Here is a 25437-nt window from a genome sequence, read left to right as displayed (position 1 = left end):
GCATCATTTGATGTCAGCCATCTTTTCCCACGGCCGATATCGCCTACGTTCCGCGCCCTACAAGAACAATAATAACAGAAAACGAATAGAGATAATTCAATAAGCACTATCAAGGTTCGAAAGGCACAGTGTAACGTTTAATAGAAGGCGCACTCAGTTGGTTGTTGTATAAATATCGAATACTCTCTCCAAACATTGCTTTTGTTTCCCTTCTTCTCACTGCAAAATCAACTTCAAGGAATCTACTGCTCAATGTCACAGACCTCACTCGAGCTCGTTACTCCTAATGGAAATTTGTCAGATGACGCAGTCCAGTTACAGAACCTCGATCAACGCTTCGAGTCTCGAGCCAGCGATGCCCAGTTCTCACTGCCTCCTGTTGATGGCGGGAGAAAAGCCTATCTATTCTTAGCAGCTTGTTGGGTTGTTGAAGCAGTGACATTTGGTAATCTTCCTCGTCTATATAAGGTTTACAAACTTGAGCTGACAAAAAGATTAGGCTTCGGATTCTCATTTGGCGTCTTTCAGGAATACTACAGTCACCATGAGCCTTTCGCGGGTTCAAATAGCATCGCCGCTATTGGAACCACAACAACTGTAAGATACTTGCCCACTTTATCCCCCCTGGCTCTAACATGATCCAGGGCATGCTATACCTTGGAGCACCCTTCGTTGTCATTATATGCCGCTTCTACCCTCGTCAAGCCCGCTGGTTCACATACGCAGGCCTCTTCGTCACATCACTAGCCATGGTCATGAGTTCCTTTTGCACAACTGTTCCTCAACTCATAGCAACACAAGGAGTGCTCTTTGGAATCGGGGGCTGCTTCGCTTACTGTCCTTGTACTCTCTATATCGACGAGTGGTTCGTTCGTCGTAAGGGCTTTGCTTATGGAATTGTCTGGAGTGCTGCTGGAGCTGGAGGTGCTGTACTTCCTCTAATTCTCGAAATGCTCCTTAAGAGCTATGGCTTCCAAACCACTGTCAGAATATGTGCGGGCATCCTATTTGGAACTGCAGCTCCGATTGCATATTTCATCAAGCCTAGACTACCACTTTCGGCCACTATCCACAGGAAGCCTCTCAATATGCGGTTCGTCACATCCAGAGTGTTTCTTCTGCATCAACTTGTCAATGTCGTTGAGGCAACAGGCTACTTCCTCCCTACGATCTACCTGCCCACTTATGCTCGAACAACCTTTGGCACCTCAACTATCCTCTCGGCTTTGACAGTTATTCTGGTCAATATTGCTACGACAATCGGTCTGATGGTTATGGGATCGCTCAGCGATAAGCTTGCAGTTACAACATGCATGCTCATATCGGCAGTAGGCGTGGGTATTTCAGTCCTACTTGTCTGGGGACTTACAGCATCTCTCCCTGTCCTGTACGTTTTCTGCGTCATGTACGGTCTCTTCGCAGGATCTTGGGCCTCGATCTGGCCAGGAATTATGAGAGAAGTGACGCAGAAATTTCAGGATGAAAACGAGCACATTGACCCCGTGATGGTGCATGGACACCTCTGCGTGGGTAGAGGAGTTGGAAACATCATCTCCGGACCATTGAGTGGTTCTCTCATTCGAGGTCAACCATGGCAGGGAAGGGTTATTGGGGGTTATGGAAGTGGATATGGCATTCTGATTTTGTACACTGGCCTCACGGGCTTGGTGAGCGGTATGAATTTTTTGTGGCGATACGTGAATGTTTTGTAAGGGATGAACATCTCTGGAAGCTGATGTTTCATCAACATACAAGGTATTGGCAGCGATATCTGGTTTCGAGCGTGTCAGGCTAAAAGTGATTTGTAAGGCAACCTAGTTCTTAATCTGAGACACATACCAGCCTTGAACGTCAAGAAGCAGTGCTTAGTATTGATCAGAAACTTTAGAGCTAAGAACTCATGAAGAATATCATCGTTATGTGAAGTTGTCGGGCCCTATATAATAATTGTCTTTCATATCAACAGCCTTAGCGGCGGTTCAAGTATTCACACCCGACAAGATTCATTGGAATAAGGACAAGTTTCGAATTGATGCTAGACGCCCAAAGGGTTATGAAGAAAGAGTAGAAAGTTGGAACGCTGTATTTTATGAAGCTTCCCTTATACTAATTACAGACGTAACAAGTTGACTATCATGCTATGGATCTTTCTCCATAACGTTCATTCACCCAAGCGCTTTCCCTTTAATGTGATAGACTGTTTGCTAGCGCTGGTACACGATACGTGTATTGCCCCTACTGACTGCTTCAATTTGTTTAGTGATTGTGTTTAATCGGCGGAAATTTCTCCCGGCGGCAGCCCAGGCAATACGCGATAAGAGTATTGGTGAATACGAGCTGTCGCCGACTGTGGTTCCATAACTACCCCGTTCCAGAGATCGAGAGGAATTATACTCTCTTTGGGTACGAGAACATTTTTTTCAATCTTCAGACTCATCATGATCAGAGTCCATATCGCCAAATTAGCTGTCAATGTGTCCTCCCCCTCTGTGTCGCATGGAATAGCCTTCTAGTACACTCCCATACCCCCGGTTTCCGTCTTGAAGAATTGCAGGACGACAATATCTTTATCCCCCAAGATGAACGAGAAACAAGTATTGGTCTTTTTTGCACAGGCAGCCAATTGTTCGATAGGGCCAAGCTTGGGTTGTTTGTCACGATTTGCGGTGACGAGGGAGCCTGACTCCCATGTGCATGAGGGTACGGTGAGGCTAGTAGCAAGAAAGGGGTGCCAGCTGTTTGGGTTTGGGTCATAGAAGACTTGAACGTGGTCCTCGTCGCCGAAATCCAACCTCTGAGCGTGTTTAGGGAGTCTCTCACTCAATTCTCTCGCTTCAGCGCATGCCAGATTCGTATCTGTACCGAGCCTAGGACGGAGGATGTATTTTCCCAAGCTGATGGCTGAACTAATTGCGGTGGGTATGTGGAACGACTTGTAACATATCTGTACCATCATGCAATGATTCTCGCAGTCGATCTCTGGCACCTCATCCGGTGGTTTGCTGCTTACAGCCTGTTCTAGAACATCGCCGTATGCATTCACAATGCTGTTAAATGTGAATTTGGACCATGGAAGAATCTTGGACTCGTCCATCGGAGTTCTTTCGCAGGCATCGCCAGCTAAGCTTCGGAAATTTGGGGAGAGCTTGATGACGGGTCTTCTCTTCCCCAGGAGGGAGCCAATTTTGGGATGGTTCGGCAGTTGGTTCATGTTGGGCTTTGGAAGCCGAAGTATCTGGTTTTTGACGAGTGAAAACAATTAGAAATGGTATGGTGATCCCTGAAAAATTGTGAAGCTGATGATGCTTTTCTCAAGAGTGATGATGATGATGATGATGAAGAAGAGAAGAGAAGAGAAGCAACAGTCAAAGAGATCCAAATCACCTTGACTGCCTACCTCGCTGATGCCTAAAATACACTCGCTCCTTCCTTCTCCAGTGCATATACCAAAAAGGATATTTCAACCCGCTGACCTTGACTTCCCTGAACAGACACCCAGTGGTCCTTTTTAAGCAGGCAAGATTCTGAATAACTAAGGTAGGTACCAAGATTTGAGCTTTTTGGTTATAAGTGCCTCAGGTAGGTAGTTTGAGAATGGAGGTTTGTAATAATTACATTCATTTATCGAAGTATCTTGGGCCTGGCGGAGTTTTATGACATGAATTTTGGACAACCACTTTGTTAGACATGGTCTGTGCTGGTAGATTCTAGATAAGGTAGGTATTTATTGGCTTGAAATTGCTCATATCTTTATATATACAAACACTCATGATCAAGCTTTGTTATGCCACTAGATAAGCACTCTAGGATGGCGCTTCTCAAGTTGTATTGATATGGGTTGCTTCGTATCTCCCGAGATCTTATCAAACCCCGCGCCGGGAATACTTGCCAACTCTATTTGCACCACCTGCCACATGACGATGGCACTATCAATGAACCCCTCACGTTTCATAATCCTCAGTATTTCTGCACCGACTCCTATGTCTACGCTTGTCCATCGTCAATATCGCAAGAGAAGAACATGGGCCTTATCTTGGTTACTGCTCTGGGCTTGCTGCCTGTTTTGCTGATATACAGATACATCATCTATCCTGTCTTCTTCTCCGCGCTATCTCGTATACCCGCACCGCACTGGACGTGCCATATCAGCCCTCTCTGGATATTAGCAGCAAGGAAGTGGAGGCGAGAGAATACATCACTGTATCGTGCACACCAAAGGCTTGGTCCAGTGATTAGAATTGGTCCAAATGAAGTGAGTGTCGACGGTCTAGAAGGCATGCGAACCATATATCAAGGGGGGTTTGAGAAAGGTCACTGGTACAGCGTCTTTGATAATTATGGGTAAGAATTTCAACTTGTGATACTAAACTATGAGGCAGTGGAATTAATATGGCTGTAGGGTTCCAAACATGTTTGCCACTGGCAATTCAAAGCATCACTCCCTAAGAAAGAGGATGATTTCGTACGTCTACTCCAAATCGTACATACAATCATCTCAAGCGAGTAAATTGCAAATGGCCGAGATACTCGTCAACCGCCTCTTGCCCGCACTTGACGGGTCTCTTGAATATTCCCGCAAGTCGATATCTACAGATTACAATGATGTCGAAGTATTCGGTCTTTATCTAGCAACGGCCATGGATCTTATCACTGCCTACATATTTGGTCTCTCTAACGCTACAAACTTCATTGCCGACGAGCCTTATCGCCGTGACTGGCAGGACATGTATCTTGCACGGGCCAACTACCCTTTCTGGACACAAGAAGTTCCAAAATTGACAAACTTTTGCAAAAGATGGATTCCGTGGCTCAAGCTCTATCCACAGTGGGTTGATCAGTCCAACAAGAAACTCTCCGATTGGAACTGGGAACTCTGCGAGAATGTCCGGAAGACGTCCAAGGTGAAAAGAAGCCCCGGTAACAGTCAAGACATTACATTCTCGGACGAGCCAGTAGTCTACAACTCACTGCTTGCTGGGATAGATCGCGAGTTCAAGACCAATGGAGAAAAGAGCATCCTATACAGCACGAGCATTCTTCAACGAGATCGAGCCGTTGCGTCTGAGGTTATGGATCATTCTCTGGCTGGACAGGAGACTGCTGGAATTGCCCTCACTTATGCAACATGGCATATTTCAAAGTCTCCAGAACTTCAACGACAGCTTCATGCTGAGGTCCAGTCTCTTAAGCCGTCTTTGATGACTGACCCAAAAGCTGCATCTGTTATCACGAACACGTCGGCTTTGCCAGATCCTAAGGAAGTCGATTCCCTACCACTCTTACACGCTATTGTCACAGAGACACTGCGTCTCCACGCGCCTATTCCAGGACCTCAACCACGCCAGACACCTAAAAATGGATGTAGCATAGGAGGGTATTATATTCCCGGCGACGTGAGGATCGCATCACTGGCGTATACACTACACCGGGACAAAGAAGTATTCCCCGAACCTGGGGAGTGGAACCCGGAGCGTTGGGTGGAAGAGAAAACCCGGAAATCGCCAGAGGATGAAGTGAAGCATCGCGAGATGCAGAGAGTTTTCTGGGCTTTTGGAAGCGGTGGACGGATGTGTGTCGGCTCCAACTTTGCCATGAATGAGATGAAGTTTATTTTGGCGTTCATCTATGCCAACTTTGAGACGTCCATTGTAGATGATGAAGGTATCGAGCAGGAAGATGCTTATACGGCGAGACCAATTGGCGAAAAGCTGGTCATCAGATTTACTCCTTTGAAGACATGAGACGGATGACGAATTTGGACAATCATTTATCTCGCTATATATTTACTTTTGTCGGTCTGTACCTTTTCCCTTTTCTTTTCGACAGGTCGTCCCGCGCTAAGCTCGAGCAATACTTGAACGGCCGCTAAGGCTGTTGAAAGCAGAGATTACATTAAGCAGGCTTGATGACTTGACGTTCACGATGACTTGATATCATGAGTGCTTGGCTTCGGAAGGTTCTAATCAACACTAAGTGCTGCTTCTTGACTTTCAAGGCCGGCATGTGCCTCGGCTACCTGTTTGCAAGGATGGAATATACAGGACAACTGAGTTACCTTGAATGACACTCGACTTCCAGGGCCAAAACGTCTCTCTCTTTGTGTAACTTTATATCTTTAAGTCTCAGAACCCGCCTTGACGGTATGGTGCAAACCTAACATGTCAGTACATAGTCTTGCAAAAGTGCAGTTCACCAAAATAGGAATGGATTTGCAGCAATAGTTGTGTAAGATTCCACCAATCGCTGCATCACCGCAATTTTACCAACAAGGCAATTCGGTTCCAGCTTCGTGACTCGAATGCTGTCATTGGAGGATATTTGAAACCCCATGTAATTTCTACTAGGGGTTGTTGTACATAAATGATGATAGACCCGGTGCACCTGAAGCACGTCAACTTAAGATTCTTATACTCAAGCAACATGAAATTTTCCTTGCTGCTCGCTTTGACGGCCAGTTCCGTGGCGCAAGCAGCCCAACTTGCATTCCCTGGAGCTGAGGGCTTTGGTAGGTATGCAGTTGGTGGTCGTCAAGGTGAGGTATACAAAGTGACAAACCTCAAGTACGCTGATGATTCTTTCCCTGTTTATATGAAGTGTCTAATGAAATCGAGCAGTGACTCTGGAACGGGCTCGCTTCGAGACGCAGTATCGAAACCCAACAGGATAGTTGTCTTTGACGTCGGTGGAGTTATCAAGATCTCTGAACGCATCGTCGTGTCTAAGAACATCTACATCGCTGGCCAAACTGCTCCCGGTGGTGTGAGTATCCAGAACCTCTAGGGTTACACTAACTAAACCATCTACAGGGGATCGTCGTCTACGGCAATGGTTGGTCTCTCTCCAACGCCAATGACTCCATTGTGCGATACATCACCATCCGTATGGGCAAAGGCGGAACATCAGGTAAAGACGCCATCGGTATTGCCGACGGTAAAAACATCATCTTTGACCACGTCAGCGTCTCGTGGGGCCGCGACGAGACTTTCTCTATCAATGGAGACGTCACGAATGTTACTATTCAGAATACCATCATTGCTCAAGGTCTTGTTTCACACTCTTGTGGTGGCTTGATGCAGACAGATGGTGGAGTTAGCTTGTTCCGCAATCTGTATATTGATAACAAGACTCGTAACCCCAAGGTCAAGGGTGTCAACGACTTTCAGAACAATGTGAGTAATCCTGATGATACTTCTGGATGATTTTCTTACTGTCAGACAGGTTGTGTATAACTGGGGAGGTGGTGGCGGTTACATTGCTGGAGATAGTCAAGCTGACAGCTATGCTAACATCATCAACAACTATTTTATCTCTGGTCCGGATACTACCGTCACAGCCTTTACTCGAGGAAACAGTTTCTTCCATGCTTGTAAGCCATTTTCCCTCTCGGATGATTGTGTTGCTGACCATGTTTCAGACGTCAAGGACAACTTCTACGACTCCAACCGCAACGGCAAGCTTGATGGCGCTGCTCTTTGCGAGAAAGCCAGTTGCTACTCTGACATTGATTTTGTCAAGACTCCATACAACTATCCGGCTCCTACAGCCCTCACGCCCCAGGCAGCTGTCGAACTAGTCCTCAAAGGCGTTGGAAACTCGCTGCATAGGGATACTGTTGATACTGCCCTTATCGACCAGGTCAAATCTTATGGAACCAAGGGAGGGCAGATCTCTGATGAGAAGGAGTTTGGTGGCGTTGGAGAGATTGCAAATGGTGCTGCCCTTAAAGATTCAGATGGTGATGGTATTCCTGATGAGTGGGAAACGAAGAATGGTCTTAATCCCAATGACGCTTCAGATGGTATGAAGGTTGCATCAAATGGGTATGCTAACCTGGAGAACTATGTTAACTCCCTTGTTTGATTACATTCCCTTCATTCCCTTCTGTTTTCACAGCTCATAAGGAATTCGTAACTAACTCTTCTTGATTTCATAAACATTTTATGTAGTCAATGCCACAGCCTTGACATAATCTCAGGAGAACAATTGTCCGATTGTGATGCCAATGTCGCCTTCATGATAATACATACACACAAGTTTCTATTATAATAACATGACTGAAACTATTCGAAAATCGTTCGCGGCGTAACTGAGTTCTGAATTTTGGTTCATATGCGGAGCTATTGAGTCTTTTCTTTCAAGGTTGTCTTCCAAGGAATCAAGCACACCTTTGAATCCTGACAGGCTTTCCTGTATAATTGAATCATCATATTGAGTCTGGCGCCATATGAAGAAATATTGTTGGTGCGTTTAATGTTTATCCATGCGTTTCGTTTCGCGGTGATCGTCAATGCAGGTTCTTGTTTCAATATCCCGGAGTTCCCGGTAGGGTTCCATTACTCCTGTTTCACGGACATTAAAAGGGCTGCGGTATAGCAGCTCATCGAGTATTTAAAGACATGCTTAAATTCGGATCCTCCGGTTCTCAACATTTCTGCTCTCATCCGCCGAGAAAATGCAGTTCAAAAATCTTATCATTGCGCTCCACGGCGTCGGAGCATCATGTTCTGCTCTGCGACCACCTATTGAAAGACGCGCAACGACAGAAATTCCTTCAGACTCGTTCAACTCCCTCGAAACATACTGGAATTACCTGTATCCTTGGGGGGCCACACACAATGGCGGCGCCCGAATGGATGAGGAACACGTCTCCGTCACTGATGGCGTTCTCACTCTAACTGCTGAGCCACGAGATGACCAAGAAGATCCCATTCACTATCTTTCTGGAGCAATTCACGCTAAATCAACATTCACTGTTTCTGCTGGTGGTGGTTATGATATCAGTGCTGAGTTTGTTGCTCCGGTTGACAGAGGAACCTGGCCTGCTTTCTGGCTCAATGCCGCCAGTGGATGGCCTCCTGAGATTGATATTGCAGAGTGGAAAGGCTCTGGAAAGATTTCTTTCAACACATTCAATACTTCTGATGAGGTTGCCGCACTTGATAGGGATTATCCTAATCCCGAGGAATGGCATTCTGTCCGTGCCGAATTGCGTGATGAGAACGGTCATGATGTGAGAGTCAAGTTCTTCCTCGACGGTGTAGAGCAGACTACGCAATATGGAAGGGACTATATTGGAGCAGGTCTTCGTCTGTAAGTATATCGTTTATGATATGATGAGATGTGCCCTGGCTCATAGCTATACAGGATCGTCAATTATCAGACTGAAGGATCTTCTGGATCACCTGGTCCTACAACACGTAAGTTTCCCGTCAGTTTGGTATGTCTCTGCCTGTACTGATTCCTACGCATAGCGACAACTTTTCAAGTTCGAAATGTTGAGGTCATCAGTCTCAACTAGGTTTCTTTCTTTTGATTGAGTAGTTTGGATAGTGATGTGAAGGTTATTCACCTTCATTCAGTGCAGCCAAGGGCATGGAACGATACGAATGAGGGGGCAACGTCTGTCAGTAGAAGCTCGAGCTTATTCGGAAACTTGCAGAATGATCCGCCGGCAATGTAACCCGTCAACCGATCAAACCCCTCAAAGGAGCAGAATGCATAAAACAAGTCAAGAAGCACTGCAGGGTGACAGTTCACCTGATGTCTATTTCCTTGGATCATGGCCAATTAAGCGTGGTTCGATGGCTGCCTTCAAACATTGGTTCCACCGTCTCGGGTCAAGATCTACCGAGTTGCATCTCTGCATTGTGTATTCTGATGTGAGGAACTTTTGATTTGCTCGGGCTGAAGATAGATTTGCCAAGCCAAATTAGCCTGAGTTGGTGAGTGCCGCAGTCGTGCATTGAGTGAATGGGTGTAAGCCCTGACTGCCATGTCCAGGTGTAACCCAACCACCTCATCCTTGTGTCTGAGAGCGTGGGGAGCTTGTGGCTGCTAAGAGATGGACTTAGTCGGTTCTAACCGTGTAAATGGTTAAATGGGAAGACACAGGAGATGGTGAAGCATCGATGAGGAGGTAGAAAAGTGGCTGCTTACTAGCACCCGGCGGAAAATAGGGAATAAAAGAGCAAAGAATGAGACTACGACAAACCCCCAATCGCATTTGGGGGAGGATTGTCAAATTTGGATCGCTTCCAGAAGATAAGCCTCATGATCGTGGTACCTTAATTGAAGGCATATAGGTCAAGCTTAAGACAAGACGAATCGCATATAAGCGCGTATAAATGGGTGTCGTAGCATTGGGAATTTCTTCACGAATCACGCGATGCTTGTGATCGTCCAGGTGTGGTACAGTAGCAGCCGAGGAAGACCTGTTCCTGGGTGTCAGCCATCTTGTGATGCAGACGAAGCTTCAAGCTATTTCTGAAGGATTGCTCGAGTCATATTTATCCGGATTGACTATAATAAATGACAGAAGTGACGTTTTGGCTGGCGTTCTTGGTATATTCCTGTCTAAAACCGTCGGCCGACGTAGAGAGAAACAGGGTTCTAGACCAAGACATCTGATGATCACCACCTTCCCCCAGGAAGTACCCCAGATTCCCCACCTCTCTACGAGGAAGAAGCTGGGGAGGAGAAAGGCATCTTAGTGGTCAAGCTATTATCCGGACCACTTACGATCGATGTTGACCACTCCATCCCCATCACCAACATCTTTCCCCGCAGGATCTTCCACCAATGGTGGGGAAGTTCAACTACGAGATAACTTCACTAACACGGGCCGTCGATCCTATTTCTGCGGCGATGTGAACCGCTTCCCGGCCTCGAGGATCATCTCTGCATGAGGAGAACTATTGATGATGGACGATATAACATGCCCATATCCGGTGAAGGCCATCATGAGCCTCTCAAACCTCATTGCAAGTAGTCTGCTGCTGGTAAGCGACGAATCTGTTCATCATGGTAGCCGAAAAGCAGTCCGGGGAGATCCAGCCCCATATTGAGAGCACCGATGCTGGTCTTGATCATCTCAAGAATGTAGACCTTCACGATAAAGCCCTCGCCAATGAGGCTCTTGAAGCCACGGCCGACGAGCATAGCTATACCGTTTGGCAGGGTTTCAAGACTTACAAGCGAGCTGCTTTTTGGTCCATCCGTAGGTTCTTACCCTTGAACTGTTGACGCTGAGATAGCTAACAGGACATCGTCAGTCATCTCGACTACTGTCATCATGGAGGGCTACGATGTTACCCTCCTTGGTTCCTTCTACGGCTACCCGCGATTCAGAGAGAAGTACGGCGAATATCTCGATAAAGCGAATGGACATCAGATCTCAGCCAATTGGCAGCAGCGCTTCAACTGTCTCGGTGCCCTCGCCAACATTATTGGCGCTCTTCTAAACGGTTGGGCTACTTCGCGATGGGGACACCGCAAGGTTCTCATCAGTGGCCTCTTCTGGCTCTCTGCCTTCATCTTTGTCGTCTTCTTCGCCCCCAACATCGAGGTCCTCCTCGTCGGTCAATTCCTCTGCAACATTCCCTGGGGAATCTTCGCTACAACTGGTCCCGCCTACGCTGCTGAGGTCACTCCTCTTGCTATTCGAGGATATCTCACTGCCTATGTCAACCTGTGCTGGTGCATTGGACAGTTCATCTCAGCTGGTGTACTCAAAGGTCTAGTTGACAACCCTACCCCGTGGAGCTACCGAATTCCCTTTGCGATCCAATGGGTATGGCCTATTCCTCTCGCCATCGCAGCGTATATGGCCCCCGAGTCACCCTGGCATCTTGTCCGAACGAACCAGCTCGAGAAAGCCAAGGTATCCCTCGAGCGACTATCCGAACCGGAGCACAACATCAACTACGAGAATGCCGTTGCTCTTATGGTCCACACAAACAAGCTTGAGATTGAGGAGCGTTCTGGTACTTCTTACTGGGACTGTTTCCGAGGTAGTAACCTTCGACGAACCGAGATCGCTTGCATGGGTTTCCTCTCTCAGATCACCAACGGCGGTGCCCTTTGCTACAGTGGATCCTTCTTCTTCCAACAGACTGGTATTGGTCCCTCTGCCTCTTACGGTATTGCTCTTGGTGGAACTGGCATCGCCTTCATTGGTACCATCATCTCGTGGTTCTACATCTACAAGTTCGGTCGACGAACGATCTGGCTCTCTGGCTTCTCATTCCTTGTCGTAATTCTCTGGCTTATCGGCTTCCTGGCGTTGCCCAAGCAGACTCAGTCCTTAGCTTGGGCGCAATCAATCCTCTGCGTTGTGTGGTTGGGAGCATACTCCATGTCTGTCGGTCCTATCATCTACACCCTCGTTGCTGAGGTGGGTTCGACTCGTCTGCGTACACAGACAATTGTGTTGGCTCGTTCAACGTATTACGTTGGTAACATCATTTGCGGAGGTCTCATCCAGCCCGAGATGTTGGCTCCAGGATCATGGAACCTCAAGGGCAAGACTGTAAGTCCAGCCCAATCGATACGAGCGTCAATGCAACGCTAACATGCTACAGGCCTTCTTCTGGGCAGGTCTTGCCACTCTCACTCTGACTTGGGGCTATTTCCGTATGTTCGAAACAAAGGACCGTACCTTTGGTGAGATGGACTACATGGTAAGCAGCTGAACACGAGGACCGAGAACGCAGCTAACGAATTTGAACAGTTCCAGAAGGGTATCCCGGCACGCAAGTCTGCCAAGTACCAGATTAATGAGGATGAGGTCTTTATGGCTCACGAGAAGCCTGAAGCTGAGAAGCACTAGATTGAGTGCTGAGTTTGCAGTCGGGAGGCCTCATGTGACGTGACGATCTGTGAATGGAGCCATGTCATGACTTAGCGATACCTTTTGCTTGATCAACAATATTATTTATTGTTCTTGATGATGATAACCCTTCGATAGGCTCGGCTGAAACTATGCTGGATTAAGGCCCAACCGAAGTCATGGCGGAATGTCTTGGTGAGACATTAGATCCAGGATCAGCGCCTAATCTTAACAACCCGTGATAAGATGGTGAATGTTAGGGCAGCATATCGATCAGCATAAACAGAGCAAAGATATATATCTGTTAGGTATGCTAGTATCCGTATTTTCAAGGTATAACTCAATTGAGCCTCTTTCATCTTGGTTGACTTCGTCTGTAACCATCCCAATTCAGGAACGGATCGATCGGCCTCAAAGCCGTGCCAGCCAAGCCCAAGTGTCGTATTCTCCACTTCAAGGGGGAGTTTTAAACCCACCATCGTCACCCGCAGCCTCAGCTAATTTAGCGCTTGAAGTGCCAAGGAATTCGCTCGCCACGACAAAGAATTGCTTCTTGCATCAAAGAGACGTCTGAGGTTGAAGTTCAAAAACATCGAAACAAAGAAACTTGGGGATCCAGGCGGTGAAATACAGCTTGTTACATTCTATATACCTCAAACATCAAATTAAATCCCATGCTTGGCTTCGTATACAGAGATTGGCTACCAAGGAATTAAATCCCAGTATCTTGAGTGCATTGGAGATTGGCTCAAGGATAAACTTTGATGCACTGGATTTGTTTTAGCTTCCATCCGTTCTCAAGAATTGGTTGCATTGTTCCTTGCATAAGTCACGCCACTACGAATCAGATTCTTGAGATAAGGGCACCGTTGGAACTCTGTCTCGAGAGTTGCGGAAGAGGCTTGACAGATAAACGATGCAGTAGCATCAAATCTCGTAATACGAAAAAAAGCGCTATGATATTCATTTCTCAGGAATAGCAACATTCATCTCGATTGTTTTATCGACGATCACGCATTACAAAATTGCTCCTTGGGTACGAAACAGGAGAAGCTGGGGTTGACGTCCAATGAGCACCCACCTACAAGAAATGCCCTTCTATTCTTAGCGGCCCACGACACGTTAACCATAACCTAGTGGACCAGCGTCGTAAGCATTTCCCCTGAAAAACCGGGAACTTAGTGCATGTCCGGCACGTGATGGCTCCACGTCCGCTGCAACCGCCCCTACCTAATCTCACCGCGTTCCGAAAGCAAAACAAAGCGCCTTTCCTCATTCTTTGATCAACTTTCCATCTTTTTTCCATCCGTCCATCATTTCCTTTTTGTTGTCTGAATTCTCTTTTTGGATTCGGCATTCTTACTTCCTCGTCACTCTCTTTAACTGCCAGAACGGCTGATTTCTTGATTACCATTTCCGTATAATCACACTCACGCTCTTTTAATAGAATTAGCTTCCGGCTGGTGTGACCTTGCTCGACGTTATACCAACCTGCTTATACCACATATCGATCACTTTCCCGAGAATCGATAATCTATATTCGCCAACATGAAGGTTTCCGCTACCCTCGCTGCTGGTGCCCTCGCCCTCGGCGTTGAGGCCAAGAACTACCTTGGTTTCAACTCTGGTGCCACCCTCGCCAACCGTGCCGCCAAGTTCAAGGCCGACTTCCAGGCTGAGTTCGAGACTGCTCAGAACCTGAAGAGCGCTCCCGGCGACTTCAGCGCCGTCCGACTCTACACCAACATCCAGGCCTACTCCGAGGATGACCCCATCGAGGCTTTCGAGGCTGCCATCGACACCAAGACCGAGATCCTCCTCGGTGTCTGGACTTCCGGCACTGACAACATCGACAAGGAGATCAGCGCCCTCAAGAAGGCTGTCGACAAGTACGGCTCCAAGCTGACCGACCTCGTCATCGGTGTCTCCGTTGGTAGCGAGGATCTCTACCGTAACTCCGTTACTGGCGTTAAGAACAAGGGTGGTGTCGGTGTTCAGCCTGATGTCCTCGTTGACTTCATCAACGACTTCAAGAAGGCTTTCAAGGGTACCCCCATTGGCAAGATCCCTGTCGGCCACGTCGACACCTGGGACGTCTGGGGCAACGCTACCAACAAGGCCGTCCTCGACGCCATCGATTTCATCGGTGTGGATGAGTACCCCTACTATGAGAACGACAAGGGCAACAGCATCGACAACGCTGCCAAGCTCTTCAACAAGGCGTACGAGGCCACCATCGCCGCCTCCGGTGGCAAGCCTGTCTGGGTCACTGAGACTGGCTGGCCTTACAAGGGTCCCGACTGGGATGAGGCTGTTCCTAGTGTGAAGAACGCTCAGAAGTACTGGCGCGACGTTGGCTGCAAGTACCTCTTCAACAAGACCCCCACTTTCTGGTACACTCTCCGCGACTCCAACCCCGACAACAAGATGAAGTTCGCCATCACTGATAACCTCTCCACCACTCCTCTCTTCGATCTCTCTTGCGACAAGGTTGACGATGAGGAGACCACCAGCTCTGCCGTCCACTCCAAGACCAAGACCGAGTCCGGTGCTTCCAAGCCCACTCACGCTTCTAACTCCACCGCTACCTTCATCACCTCTACTGCCTCTGCCACCAGCGGCTCTGGCGATGATGAGGAAGCTACTGGCACTGCCACCGCTACTGGCTCTGGTTCTAAGCCTACCTCTGGATCCGGCTCCGGCTCCGGTTCTGAGTCTGGCTCTGGCTCTGGCTCTGGTTCAGAGGGTTCTGGATCCAGCTCTGGCTCTGGTTCTCAGTCTGGTTCCAGCTCTGGTTCCGGCTCCAGCTCCGAGTCTGGCTCTGCCCCTGCTGAGACTCCCAGCACTATCACCAACGGTGCTGCTTCTCTCGGCGTCTCCACTGTCGCCCTTGCCTTCCTTGCCCTGTTCGCTCTGTAAATATACTGAATGGATCGTGGGTTGAATGACGCCCATTGCGTGTCTTGACTTTTTTCTCGCGCCCGAGATCTGTTTCTTGTATTAGTTCTGGGTAGATTAGGATAGACAATGGTTGACTCTATTTCCTTCTGACTATAAGAAAGCGTGCCTTCTCCAGAACCCTTTGTGCTATATCCATTGTTGACTCAACCGTCTGCTAACGGTTTACAACGGCTTTCATGTTAACTCTTCATACCCGCAATTCTAATTGGCTCGGCTCAAGTGGGGCCGGGTATTTCATCCCAATTCAGCTATGATACCATCAAGTCGAGCAACAGCGCAAAAAGAACAGAGTCACAAAAACATCGAGAGCAGGGAGAGCAAAAGAGAAGGGTCTGGTCGGGGATTACCCGGGACCTCTCGCAAGCTATGCTATAGGGTTTTCCCTAAGCGAGAATCATACCACTAGACCACCAGACCGAGTTTGTCCATTAGACTGCTGAAACAATCACGTGATTGTTCCTTGCATCTGGTGCTGCTATGTCCGAACATTTCGCTGCTTGACGATCGGCGGCCTCTAGGGTGGTCAGCCATGTTGATTTACAAGAACAACAGTAAAGCCTGCCCTATGGCCTCAAATCGGTGCAGATGCGCGTTTCTTAGCGGATCAAGAATATGCCTCAATATATTATAGAAGTTCTATGCTATTTCAAAAGCCGTTTGTCCATGTGTCTGTCGTACGTTGTTGGCGATAGCACACTCGACTGCTTTGAATGAGTTACAGCGCGAGAGGTTCTATAGTTCATCATCGGATTACTCGTCTGGTTGCCTCCTGTTACATGAAGCTCTTGCAGTAACGGAGAAGGATTCATGACTAACAATGAACATGTGCTACCAGCGATCGAAGCACAGCCGCAAAACCCACTGATCTTCATGCTGGTCGGAGTATTTTTAGCCAAGCATTGTGACACAATCATTGGGAGCCGATAACGACTGAAAGGTTCCGCAGGGGCGGATTGACGAATTAAAAGCGTACTCCACGAATTCCTCCTGTGGTCAATTCCATTTCCGTTTATCCACGGACAAGTTCTTCAATCAATTGTCAACTTCATGACGGAGGTGCCTTAGGGGGCCGTCAGTCGAGAAAGGAGATTGGGTGCGTTACCTTGAATAACAATGTTTGCTGAAAGAGTCCATGTTGGAAAGAGACTTCTCTTGAATGTCATTCTCGACGAAAACTTGTAGATTGGAGGGGCAGGCAAAGACCTAATCAGCCTTATGGCATCCTTCACTGCCGCATTCATCCATCTGAGGCGCTACCTTATTCGCTAGAATATGCCTTGCTTCGGGACCGTTCCCCTTAGCGGTGATCAGCCCTACTATGTAGGCAAGTGCAAGGCAAGGTGCGACTGCCATTTGATGTAGCACCTACATTCTGTCTCAGCTCAAGGCATTTCCATGTGACGTTTGTCGCTGTTACAATGTTTATAAATACCTTACTCTTTGGCGATCCTTCAATGAAACACGCACCTTGTCTCTGCGTCATAGCACTCTTCAACTCCTCCTCTTGATATAGCTCAACAACATCATCTTGATTCATCATTGTTACCTCAACAGCAACAATGGCGCTTCCTCAAGTTCAAATAGCCCCCCCTCAAGTTCCAATGGCGCTGGCGCCGCATCAGGTCGGCATCTTCCCAGCTTACATCACCACCCAGACAGAGACTCTTATCCTCAGAGAAAAGGTCATGTCTCTCAGTGGCGATGACTTTGAGATTCGCCATGCCAATGGTCAACCTATCCTTAAGGTAGAGGGCCAGGTGATGAGTATCTCTGGACGCAAGAAGGTCTACGACATGAGAGGCAACCATCTCTTTTCCATCGTCAGGGAGCACTTCCATATCCATACCACGTATGCTGTGGAAGACACTCGAGGAACGAAAATCATGGAAGTGAAGAGCAGCTTCCGGCGTGAGTCTTCCCCGTGATAGTCGTGGCATCTCTCTCTGATGTATTTTAGTCTTCGGTTCCAAAGCCACAGCTACCTTCAATTCGATCGATGGTTCAGCAGAGGTTCTTCAGATGGATGGTGGTTGGCACGACTATAACGCTAACATCGTTGATACGACCACAGGCAATGTGGTCGCCCGTATCGACCGCAGACTTAGCGGCCGCGATTTGCTATTTGGCCAACAAACATATGCTCTCGTCGTTTCGCCCCGTGTCGATATGGCTCTCATGGCAGCATTGTGCATCTGCCTGGACGAGAAGAACAACGAGAAGTGATCCCCCGTTCCCTCATCATGACAGAAAGGGCTGTATAGAAGGGCTTGACGAAGGAAATTTGTGATACCCAGAGGACTGCACGATGGATCGAATGAGTGATGCTCGGGATCGAATGAGGCCTGTGTCGAGAGTCCGCATTGCTAGGCTTAACTTTTATATCCTGGGATTGAGAAATGAGATTGAACGATTGTTTTGATGGCCATACTCAAATGCTTAACGTCGTGATATGACCTCAGTCAACATGCGGCTGATCATTTACAACAGGACGTGAGATGGAGAGATTTATCAAGAGTAAGCAAAGAAAGCTATTATTCCGTTAACGAATCAAGTCTAACTCAATGCAATTACCTACGCCGTCTTGGCCATCATCCATATAATATCCCCAGTCTGTAGACCCTCATCTCACAAGACAACCTAACATGAATGCCAAGCTCATCACTCACTCACTAGTCTTTGTAAACCGCCTGGTCCAGATAACCAAATAAGCAAAACGACAAGCTTTCTGATAAATGCTTATTTTCCAAGGTTACAAAAGCTTGACCGCAACAAGCTCGTCAACCCGGCAATATCTGTGCCGAGTGATCTTCTCACCGTTGCATTACAACATGGTGAGAATTTGAACAGCGTCCAGCGAGCGCCCGCTGGGGGAAAAAACAGCTCGAATCGTATAATACTTTTACGGTTGCCAAGAATATGTCGAGGGGGCTGTGCACTGTACGCTCCGCCATTATCGTGTAATGCCAAGCGTGGGGACGGACAACTCATCCATCTTTGACCTCGGAAATTCGCTCTTTGTCTTTCTTTTGAGCTGCTGTTCTGTATTGGAGGAAGACTCAAAATACTTGCTGTTGAGACTGAAATACCTCTTTTTCCACATGAGGCTCCCCTCAAGGCAATTTTACTGTATAATAATAATTGGATACCTGATGCTAAAATACCGACGTTTGGTTGCTGTTCGAACGACTCTGTCTTACCGTTACACAGCAAAAAAGGCCCTGCACTGGAGGGTCTGCAGTTCTTGGCCCAGTGCCGATAAGCGAAGGCGGCTTCTACTTACAGCAATAGCCTGTAATTGCTGCATCTCTAACGTGGTCCAACATGCCCGTGCATATGCCTCAGAAATGCAAGACATTGGTATCCAACGCACATGCGCGGGAATGAAACTGGCAAAACTTCACAAAACAAATGCGATGCACATGTTAGGCAGTACGAAATGTGCTCTGGTATTGTACTGTGTACTAAGGTATCAACAAGTTAGACAAATCCATCAACCTTCTTCCTTGCCCTTACGGCTCCAAAGCAATGCTGTTACAGTTAGACGTAAACATGTCGTTATTCATAGCTCGTTTTTCACCATTTAGTCCTCATAGACCTCCTCGTACTCTTCTTCGTACTCCTCGCGAGCCTCCTCGAGTCTCTCGTGATCACTACTGCTGGCATCTGAGTCATTAGCTGCAGCCAGTGCTTCTTCGTACTCTTCACGGGCCTCTTGGACATCTTCTCGGTCGCTGGATGAGACGGAGTCACCATCAGCATCGGTAGGAGGAAGAACGCCAGGAGGACCATCTTGCGCGTAAGGGTCGGCGGCATAGGGGTCCTCGGGAGGAGCTCCGTAGTAGTTGTTGACAACCTGAGGAGCGGGAGCAGCAGCTGGGGCAGCGGCGGCGGCGGCGGAGTGCTCGTGATCGCTGTCACTGTCGTTAAGCTCGTTGGCGATCAGGGCACCGCCGACAGCACCAATGGCGAGACCACCTGCGGCACCGAGAAGCATTCCAGAGCTACCGCTCTTCTTCTTCTCGCCTTGACCGTAGGGGTTGTTGCCGCGATCACCATCAGCGGGAGCTCCGTATTGACCGGGGGCTCCGTAAGGAGAGGGAGCGCCATAGGGAGAAGGAGCGCCATAAGGCGAGGGGGCACCATAGCCTGGAGCAGGAGATCCGTAACCACCCTGACCAGGAGGAGGAGAAGCGTAGCCGCCATAGCCAGGAGCACCACCGTAGCCGCCAGGAGCTGGAGAACCATATCCACCAGGAGCACCAGGGTAACCACGAGATCCGTCAGAGGGTTGAGACTCGTAAGGAGGACGAGAATCCGGGGGAGGAGGGGGAGGTGCCTGACCAGGAGCCTCCCACTGAGTGCGGCCAGTGGCTGTCTCAACATAGTACCATCGCTGCTGGTTCTGGTCGAACTGAGCAGTCCAACCGTGGGGCAGAGGAGGGCGATCGGACGGAGGCTGATAGGCGGGTTGAGGGGGAGGAGCGCCGTATTGCTGCTGAGGAGCAGGTGAACCGTACTGCTGGGGAGGAGCGCCGTACTGCTGAGGAGGAGGAGCTCCGTACTGCTGAGGAGGAGGAGCTCCGTATTGTTGAGGGGGAGGGGAGCTGTATTGCTGAGGAGGAGGAGCGCCGTACTGTTGGCCGCCGTCACCGTAGGCTCGGTTGTCTGGGGTTGAAGAGTTAGCAGATGTTTTGAGGAAATGTTGACGCGGGGGAAACGTACTATCCTGACCCTGGGGATAGCCTTGCTGAGATTCCTGCTTCTTCTCGTCCTTGTCGCCAATACCAAGGTTCTCGAACTCCTTGGCGATCTTCTTGAAGAAAGACATGATGAGTGGCTTCGTACTAAGGCGTGCGAAGTCGGTGTTGGGGGGATCAAGGGTTGTGAGGGAAAGAAGAAAAGAGGTAAGGTAGATGAGAGAGGAAGGATTAAAAAAGAGCGACTGGGTTCTGTTTATATAATGGCGAAAGGCCTGAGGTGTGAGGTGCAAGGTGTGAAGAGTAAGGACCTATTTAGGTGCGACCCGCGCAGTTATCGACAGTCGGCAGAGATGCTTGGCAGCTGCTGACAGTGCATGGATGGTGGGGTGAAATGTAGGGTCTCACTGAGTCACTACTCAAAAGGGAAATGTCTCAGTGAATATGAACCACTGTGTGAAAATGGCACTCTTGCAGTTAGGCAGGGCAGAAAGTGATCCAGGAACGGGGGAGACACGGATATGATGCTATCGCACCGCGTGAAAGGCACAGGCGCAAGCAGTCAGCTAAGGGCACCTCACTATTCAGAGCCGCCGCACAGGCCCGTTTAAAGCCCGTTTACCCCTCCATTCAACACCCAACCTCAAGCTTTCGGGGACCAGCCAGTGACAATGCTACGACGTGGCCAATCAGTGGACCTCTAGTGACCCCTGCGGGCCGTTCCGGCGGGGCAACGCTCTGGTGCCAAATGTCACCAGCTCTAAGCTTTGGTACCTTTTTACGAAAGCTTCGTTCACGTTTGGCTTTATCGAGCCTCGTTTTGTCAACGTACCGGATAAGCTGGGGCATGATGTCCAAGAACCAAACTCAAGGATTTTCAAAAATTTCATGCTGGCATTGTTCAATTGCGACATAAAAGGCACGGAGAAATGCCCCCACATGATTGATAGTGGCGTGGAGTCAACTGAAGCAGTATCCAACTTATTCCTCGTCTGGTTTGACGGACAATCGCCTCGAATTCCCATAACATGGAGCCTAGCAGCCTACCTACCTCAGTAGCTTGCCTTCTTCGACTTTACTCCGTAAACTACAACGTCCGCACATTCCCATCGGTTTAGTCAGGGCAGCTAGGGGTATTTGGCATGAAGGAATATGGGGTACGTTGTTGCAACACCAGTGTGGCGGAGTAAAGCTGCAAGCAGTCATGATATGCTGCCTGTATCCCTATGAGAGAGCGGTAATATCAAACAATAAGCAAACATTCACCCAACGGCGATACAATACTGCGTCACCATCACAACAGGCGAGAGGCCGCCCGTGATGTTTATCGTGAAGGCAATAACATCCGGTGGCTGGTGATGGATCTTCTCCTGTCCCCGAAATCATGAGGGGTTTCATGTCGTCTCACATTATTATTCCCTTGTGACATCCATGAATGATTCACTGGCTCGTCCTCAACACATCCACGTCTGATGCTGCGGTGAGGGGGAGGGGCTCTTCAGCGCCAAGACCATCCAGGTCCCTTGGCGTTCCATCCATTGGTGTCATGAGGGAGGTTCTTTCCAGCGGCCTCCAGAGCGTTCATTCCCGTCGCTTCCAGGGGGCTTTTCAGGGGAGTTCAGGGCTGGTGAATCAGGCCCGCCTCTCCCGGGCTAGGTTCTGCCCCATCACTTTGCACTTTGCCCCGCCTCGCAATTAGCGCCCGCCCTCCAAATGCACCTCAACTGCAGCTGCGAGCTCAATTCCATTGTGAGACTGAAGTGAGGCTGCGCTCTGATTGCTGACCCATACGTGCTTGTTTCTACTCTGCGACTAAGCCTCGAACCTCTAGAGCTCCCTCTTGCATCTTCTTCTTTCTCAGTTCTCCACGTCGACTGTTGCAGGCCCCGGAGCATCAGCTCACTTCTCACACAGCAGATCAACATGTCCTACTACCCAGGTCAAGGATATCAAGGAGGAGGCGGCGGTTACGGATACGCTCCTCCTCCTGGACCTCCTCCTCCCCAGCAAGAATACGGCGGTTATTCTGGAGGCCATCCTGGAGGTCAGAGATATCCTCCTCCGTCATACCCTCCTCCTCCCGGCCTTGACGCATACGGCTATCGTCTCCCACAAGGCCAGCACCACTATGCTGAGCACGCTCGAGCCGGTCCGCCTCCTCCATCTACGCCCCAACAGTTCGGTCACGGAGCTCCCGAAGGCTATACTTTCCAGTATTCCAACTGTACCGGTCGTCGCAAGGCTCTTCTGATTGGCATCAACTACTTTAACCAGGAGGGAGAGCTTCGAGGCTGCATCAACGATGTACACAACGTGTCGGCCTTCCTTGTTGAGCGGTATGGCTACAAGAGAGAGGACATGGTCATTCTGACCGATGATCAATCCAACCCAGCCATGATTCCTACCCGCGAAAACATGATTCGCGCCATGGGCTGGCTTGTGTCAAACGCACAGCCCAACGATGCCCTGTTCCTCCACTACTCTGGTGAGTCCATGCAGTCATTTGAACCAAACTTTCTAACATGCTCTTCAAGGTCACGGTGGTCAGGTCGAAGACTTGGATGGCGATGAAGATGACGGATACGACGAATGCATCTACCCTGTTGACCACACCGAAGCTGGTCCCATCATTGATGATGAAATTCATTTCCGTGTCGTGAAGCCCTTGGTACAGGGTGTTCGTCTCACTGCCATTTTTGACTCGTGCCATTCAGCCACGGTCATGGATCTCCCATACGTCTACTCAACAAAGGGTGTTCTCAAAGAGCCCAACCTAGCCAAGGAAGCTGCATCAGGCCTCTTTGACGCCTTCAGAGCATACTCTAGTGGAGATATTGCGGGCGCTGCTGGTTCTGTTTTCGGCCTGGCAAAGACCGCCTTCCGAGGTGACGATGCGTACGAGAAGACGAAGGACACGCGAACATCGCCTGCCGATGTTATCATGTGGTCAGGAAGCAAAGATGACCAGACATCGTGAGTTAATTGATTTATTCATGAGGCAATTCTAACATCTTTGCAGAGCCGACGCCACTATTAATGCTCAGGCGACAGGCGCCATGTCGTGGGCATTCATTTCAGCAATCAAGGCAAATCCTAAGCAGAGCTATGTCGAATTGCTCAACAGTATTCGCGACATTCTGGAGACAAAGTATACCCAGAAGCCACAACTGTCGAGTAGCCATCCGATCGGTAAGCCTGTCTTTTCTTTGATGTCCCTATTGAACAAATTGCTAACATGGACTTTTAGATACTGACCTCTTGTTTATTATGTGAGGTATTGGAGCTTGGACCACGATGATTCAATACAGTGAGCAAATGTATCTGGCAGTGCAAGATGCAATGACTGGCGACACCAGCATTTGATGATAACTTTGATGAATGAACGTATGAGTGGATGAACATTGAAGGCGTCGCAGTGGATGATGGATCTCACAGCAACAGGTGACACGACATGCTTACCTACAAAATAAACGGAGTTTGACTGTATCGCATTTTGAAATCTCCAGTTGAACCAAAAAGGACCGCAAAAAGAGATCAATCGTATCATTTGTATAGGAACAGCCCGATGCGGGGGTCGAACCCGCAACCTTGAGATGGTGTACTCATTTAAGAGTCTCACGCTCTACCGATTGAGCTAACCGGGCCTCAAACGAGGCTTGCTTGGTGATATCCGGGCAACTGGAAATTGAGAATATTGAGTACCTGTCTACTTTGGTGAGCAGATTCGTGCGGGCGGCTATTATCCATTGTGCAGCACTTATCTCTCCAAATATACCGCTCAGTCTGGAGCCTTCAGCTCAGCCGTATACATTGGCGCGGTTAATTGCAGGTCGGATCCGTTGGAGGCCTTATGGCGTGCGTCAGAGCTTACATGTTCCTTGATTGAAACCCGCAGAGGTATGTCATATGCTCGAGAGGCATGCCTGGCGCACCGGTGAACGGAACTCAACAACAGGATCAGCGATAAATCACACCTATGGTAGTGGTCGGATATGTTGGTAGATATCTCGAACCATTCTTGCAAGTGTGCGCTTAAAGCTTGTGTTCTTGTCAAAGACCGAGATGGATCTAAGGTGTACTTCGTAAAGGCAAGCAATTGTAATGAATTTCGGAGTCAGGATTATTGCCGGGCTAAAACCAAAACTCAATTAAGAAAGAAACTGAACTGAACTGATGTTGATCAACTTGTTACTTGATCCCGTCTGTACGATATTGCTGACACTTCATCTCCTGCACAATCTGACCCCTTGCATTTCCCCAGTCTATCCCAAACAGAATGAACCAAACATAGGAAATCAAAAGCATGAAAGTTTCACACCGTGAAGTCCATCAAGAGAGGCACCCAAGCCATGGAGCATGTCTTAGATCTACTGATCCAGGACCACAGCCCCCGTTGGGAGATACGGGAGGCGGCGCCCCGAAAGACGGTTGCAATACAAACCGTCGTGCGCCGACCAGGCATTTATGGGAATCGTTCATGCATACTCGACAACCGATCGGTGTTGTTCATGCTCATCATGATGAGAGCCCATATGGCCAGGTTGATCGTTAGGGTTCCTTCGCCGCACGCACTACGTGGAATCGCGTTTGATTCCCGCTGTGCTGGGCGTATTTCGCAAGGTGCTGGACAGGCCATGTAGATTCTCGTCCATCGGTTTCAATATCCGTGGAACACCAGGCGCTTGAGACGTAGACCATGCTAGTTACAAGGCTTGTGCGAGGAGTCGTGGCAGCAAAAATCGTCAAGCTAGGACGGAGAGCATTTCCAACGACTTGCGGGCCAGCCAAAGGCACATCCTGGTACCAGTCAATGGCGGGAGTGAAGCCGAGTCTCTGGCCAAGCACACGCGCGCTCTCGGACACAAGCGGACGCAATGTGGAAATCAATGGATCGAAGGCGTAGTTCCGGAGCTCGGACTGGTTACCGAAATGCTTGTCGTCTCCTTGCCCTAGGATGATGTTTGAAGGCTTGCTCAGCAAGTCTCCGTAGGCATTGTTGATATTGATAAGATTGAAATCTTTCCAGCGAGTTATATTCTCAGGATCCATAGGAATCATGGTAGGTAAATGTAGCGACCGGACTCTGGTGTTGTTGGTAAGTGTTGTGTTCCTGGTGGACAGGAGACTGAGGATAGATGACTGATCCATATTGATCAATGTTTCGCTTGTGTT

At 48.8% G+C, this 25437-nt stretch overlaps 10 protein-coding genes and 1 non-coding gene across 11 annotated transcripts; 7 read left to right on the top strand and 4 right to left on the bottom strand.

The window, feature by feature from the left end:
• Positions 1-32: 32 nt before the first annotated feature.
• On the top strand, positions 33-1712 carry FOBCDRAFT_259995 (major facilitator superfamily domain-containing protein; the record flags this gene model as incomplete). The annotated part of the gene is made up of 3 exons (XM_031178513.3): positions 33-445; positions 500-597; positions 645-1712. Exons 1-3 carry the CDS (start codon positions 253-255, stop codon positions 1710-1712), a joined length of 1359 nt encoding a protein of 452 aa, XP_031044400.2. The 5' UTR covers positions 33-252.
• Positions 1713-2359: 647 nt separating this feature from the next.
• FOBCDRAFT_318625 (uncharacterized protein) lies at positions 2360-3277 on the bottom strand. Its single transcript, XM_031178516.3, has one exon. The coding sequence runs from the start codon at positions 3209-3211 to the stop codon at positions 2510-2512; it is 702 nt and encodes a 233-aa protein (XP_031044403.2). The 5' UTR covers positions 3212-3277; the 3' UTR covers positions 2360-2509.
• Positions 3278-4209: 932 nt separating this feature from the next.
• On the top strand, positions 4210-5741 carry FOBCDRAFT_259993 (cytochrome P450; the record flags this gene model as incomplete). Its single annotated transcript, XM_059611252.1, has 2 exons — positions 4210-4341; positions 4400-5741. The coding sequence occupies exons 1-2, from the start codon at positions 4277-4279 to the stop codon at positions 5739-5741; spliced, it is 1407 nt and encodes a 468-aa protein (XP_059464723.1). The 5' UTR covers positions 4210-4276.
• A 673-nt stretch (positions 5742-6414) lies between these two features.
• On the top strand, positions 6415-9298 carry FOBCDRAFT_249852 (pectin lyase fold/virulence factor; the record flags this gene model as incomplete). Its single annotated transcript, XM_031178518.3, has 8 exons — positions 6415-6560; positions 6615-6759; positions 6807-7169; positions 7219-7366; positions 7415-7806; positions 8450-9090; positions 9145-9197; positions 9267-9298. The coding sequence occupies exons 1-8, from the start codon at positions 6421-6423 to the stop codon at positions 9296-9298; spliced, it is 1914 nt and encodes a 637-aa protein (XP_031044405.3). The 5' UTR covers positions 6415-6420.
• A 1451-nt stretch (positions 9299-10749) lies between these two features.
• On the top strand, positions 10750-12930 carry FOBCDRAFT_249851 (general substrate transporter). Its single transcript, XM_031178520.3, has 4 exons — positions 10750-10996; positions 11052-12307; positions 12360-12458; positions 12509-12930. The coding sequence occupies exons 1-4, from the start codon at positions 10801-10803 to the stop codon at positions 12605-12607; spliced, it is 1650 nt and encodes a 549-aa protein (XP_031044407.2). The 5' UTR covers positions 10750-10800; the 3' UTR covers positions 12608-12930.
• Positions 12931-13872: 942 nt separating this feature from the next.
• FOBCDRAFT_221639 (glycoside hydrolase superfamily) lies at positions 13873-15670 on the top strand. The gene has a single exon (XM_031178521.3). The coding sequence runs from the start codon at positions 14156-14158 to the stop codon at positions 15524-15526; it is 1371 nt and encodes a 456-aa protein (XP_031044408.2). The 5' UTR covers positions 13873-14155; the 3' UTR covers positions 15527-15670.
• Positions 15671-16869: 1199 nt separating this feature from the next.
• On the top strand, positions 16870-18006 carry FOBCDRAFT_31600 (tubby C-terminal-like domain-containing protein). The gene is made up of 2 exons (XM_031178523.3): positions 16870-17476; positions 17526-18006. The coding sequence occupies exons 1-2, from the start codon at positions 17128-17130 to the stop codon at positions 17789-17791; spliced, it is 615 nt and encodes a 204-aa protein (XP_031044410.2). The 5' UTR covers positions 16870-17127; the 3' UTR covers positions 17792-18006.
• Positions 18007-18995: 989 nt separating this feature from the next.
• On the bottom strand, positions 18996-20821 carry FOBCDRAFT_221636 (uncharacterized protein). Its single transcript, XM_031178524.3, has 2 exons — positions 20291-20821; positions 18996-20233 (listed from the first exon to the last, which is right to left on the bottom strand). Exons 1-2 carry the CDS (start codon positions 20394-20396, stop codon positions 19149-19151), a joined length of 1191 nt encoding a protein of 396 aa, XP_031044411.2. The 5' UTR covers positions 20397-20821; the 3' UTR covers positions 18996-19148.
• A 1094-nt stretch (positions 20822-21915) lies between these two features.
• On the top strand, positions 21916-23863 carry FOBCDRAFT_159757 (caspase domain-containing protein). The gene is made up of 4 exons (XM_031178526.3): positions 21916-22750; positions 22800-23238; positions 23285-23454; positions 23513-23863. The coding sequence occupies exons 1-4, from the start codon at positions 22189-22191 to the stop codon at positions 23536-23538; spliced, it is 1197 nt and encodes a 398-aa protein (XP_031044413.2). The 5' UTR covers positions 21916-22188; the 3' UTR covers positions 23539-23863.
• On the bottom strand, positions 23825-23909 carry FOBCDRAFT_t98. Its single transcript has one exon. It is a non-coding gene; the product is annotated as a tRNA-Lys (tRNA).
• Positions 23910-24657: 748 nt separating this feature from the next.
• FOBCDRAFT_318617 (uncharacterized protein) lies at positions 24658-25413 on the bottom strand (the record flags this gene model as incomplete). Its single annotated transcript, XM_031178527.3, has 1 exon — positions 24658-25413. One exon carries the CDS (start codon positions 25411-25413, stop codon positions 24814-24816), a length of 600 nt encoding a protein of 199 aa, XP_031044414.2. The 3' UTR covers positions 24658-24813.
• Positions 25414-25437: the final 24 nt, after the last annotated feature.

The sequence above is a fragment of the Fusarium oxysporum genome, chromosome IV, assembly GCF_013085055.1.
Source record: "Fusarium oxysporum Fo47 chromosome IV, complete sequence".
Taxonomy (NCBI): Eukaryota; Fungi; Ascomycota; class Sordariomycetes; order Hypocreales; family Nectriaceae; genus Fusarium; species Fusarium oxysporum.
The sequence above is the reverse complement of the archived record's forward strand: the minus strand, read 5'-3'. Positions and strand labels throughout refer to the sequence as shown.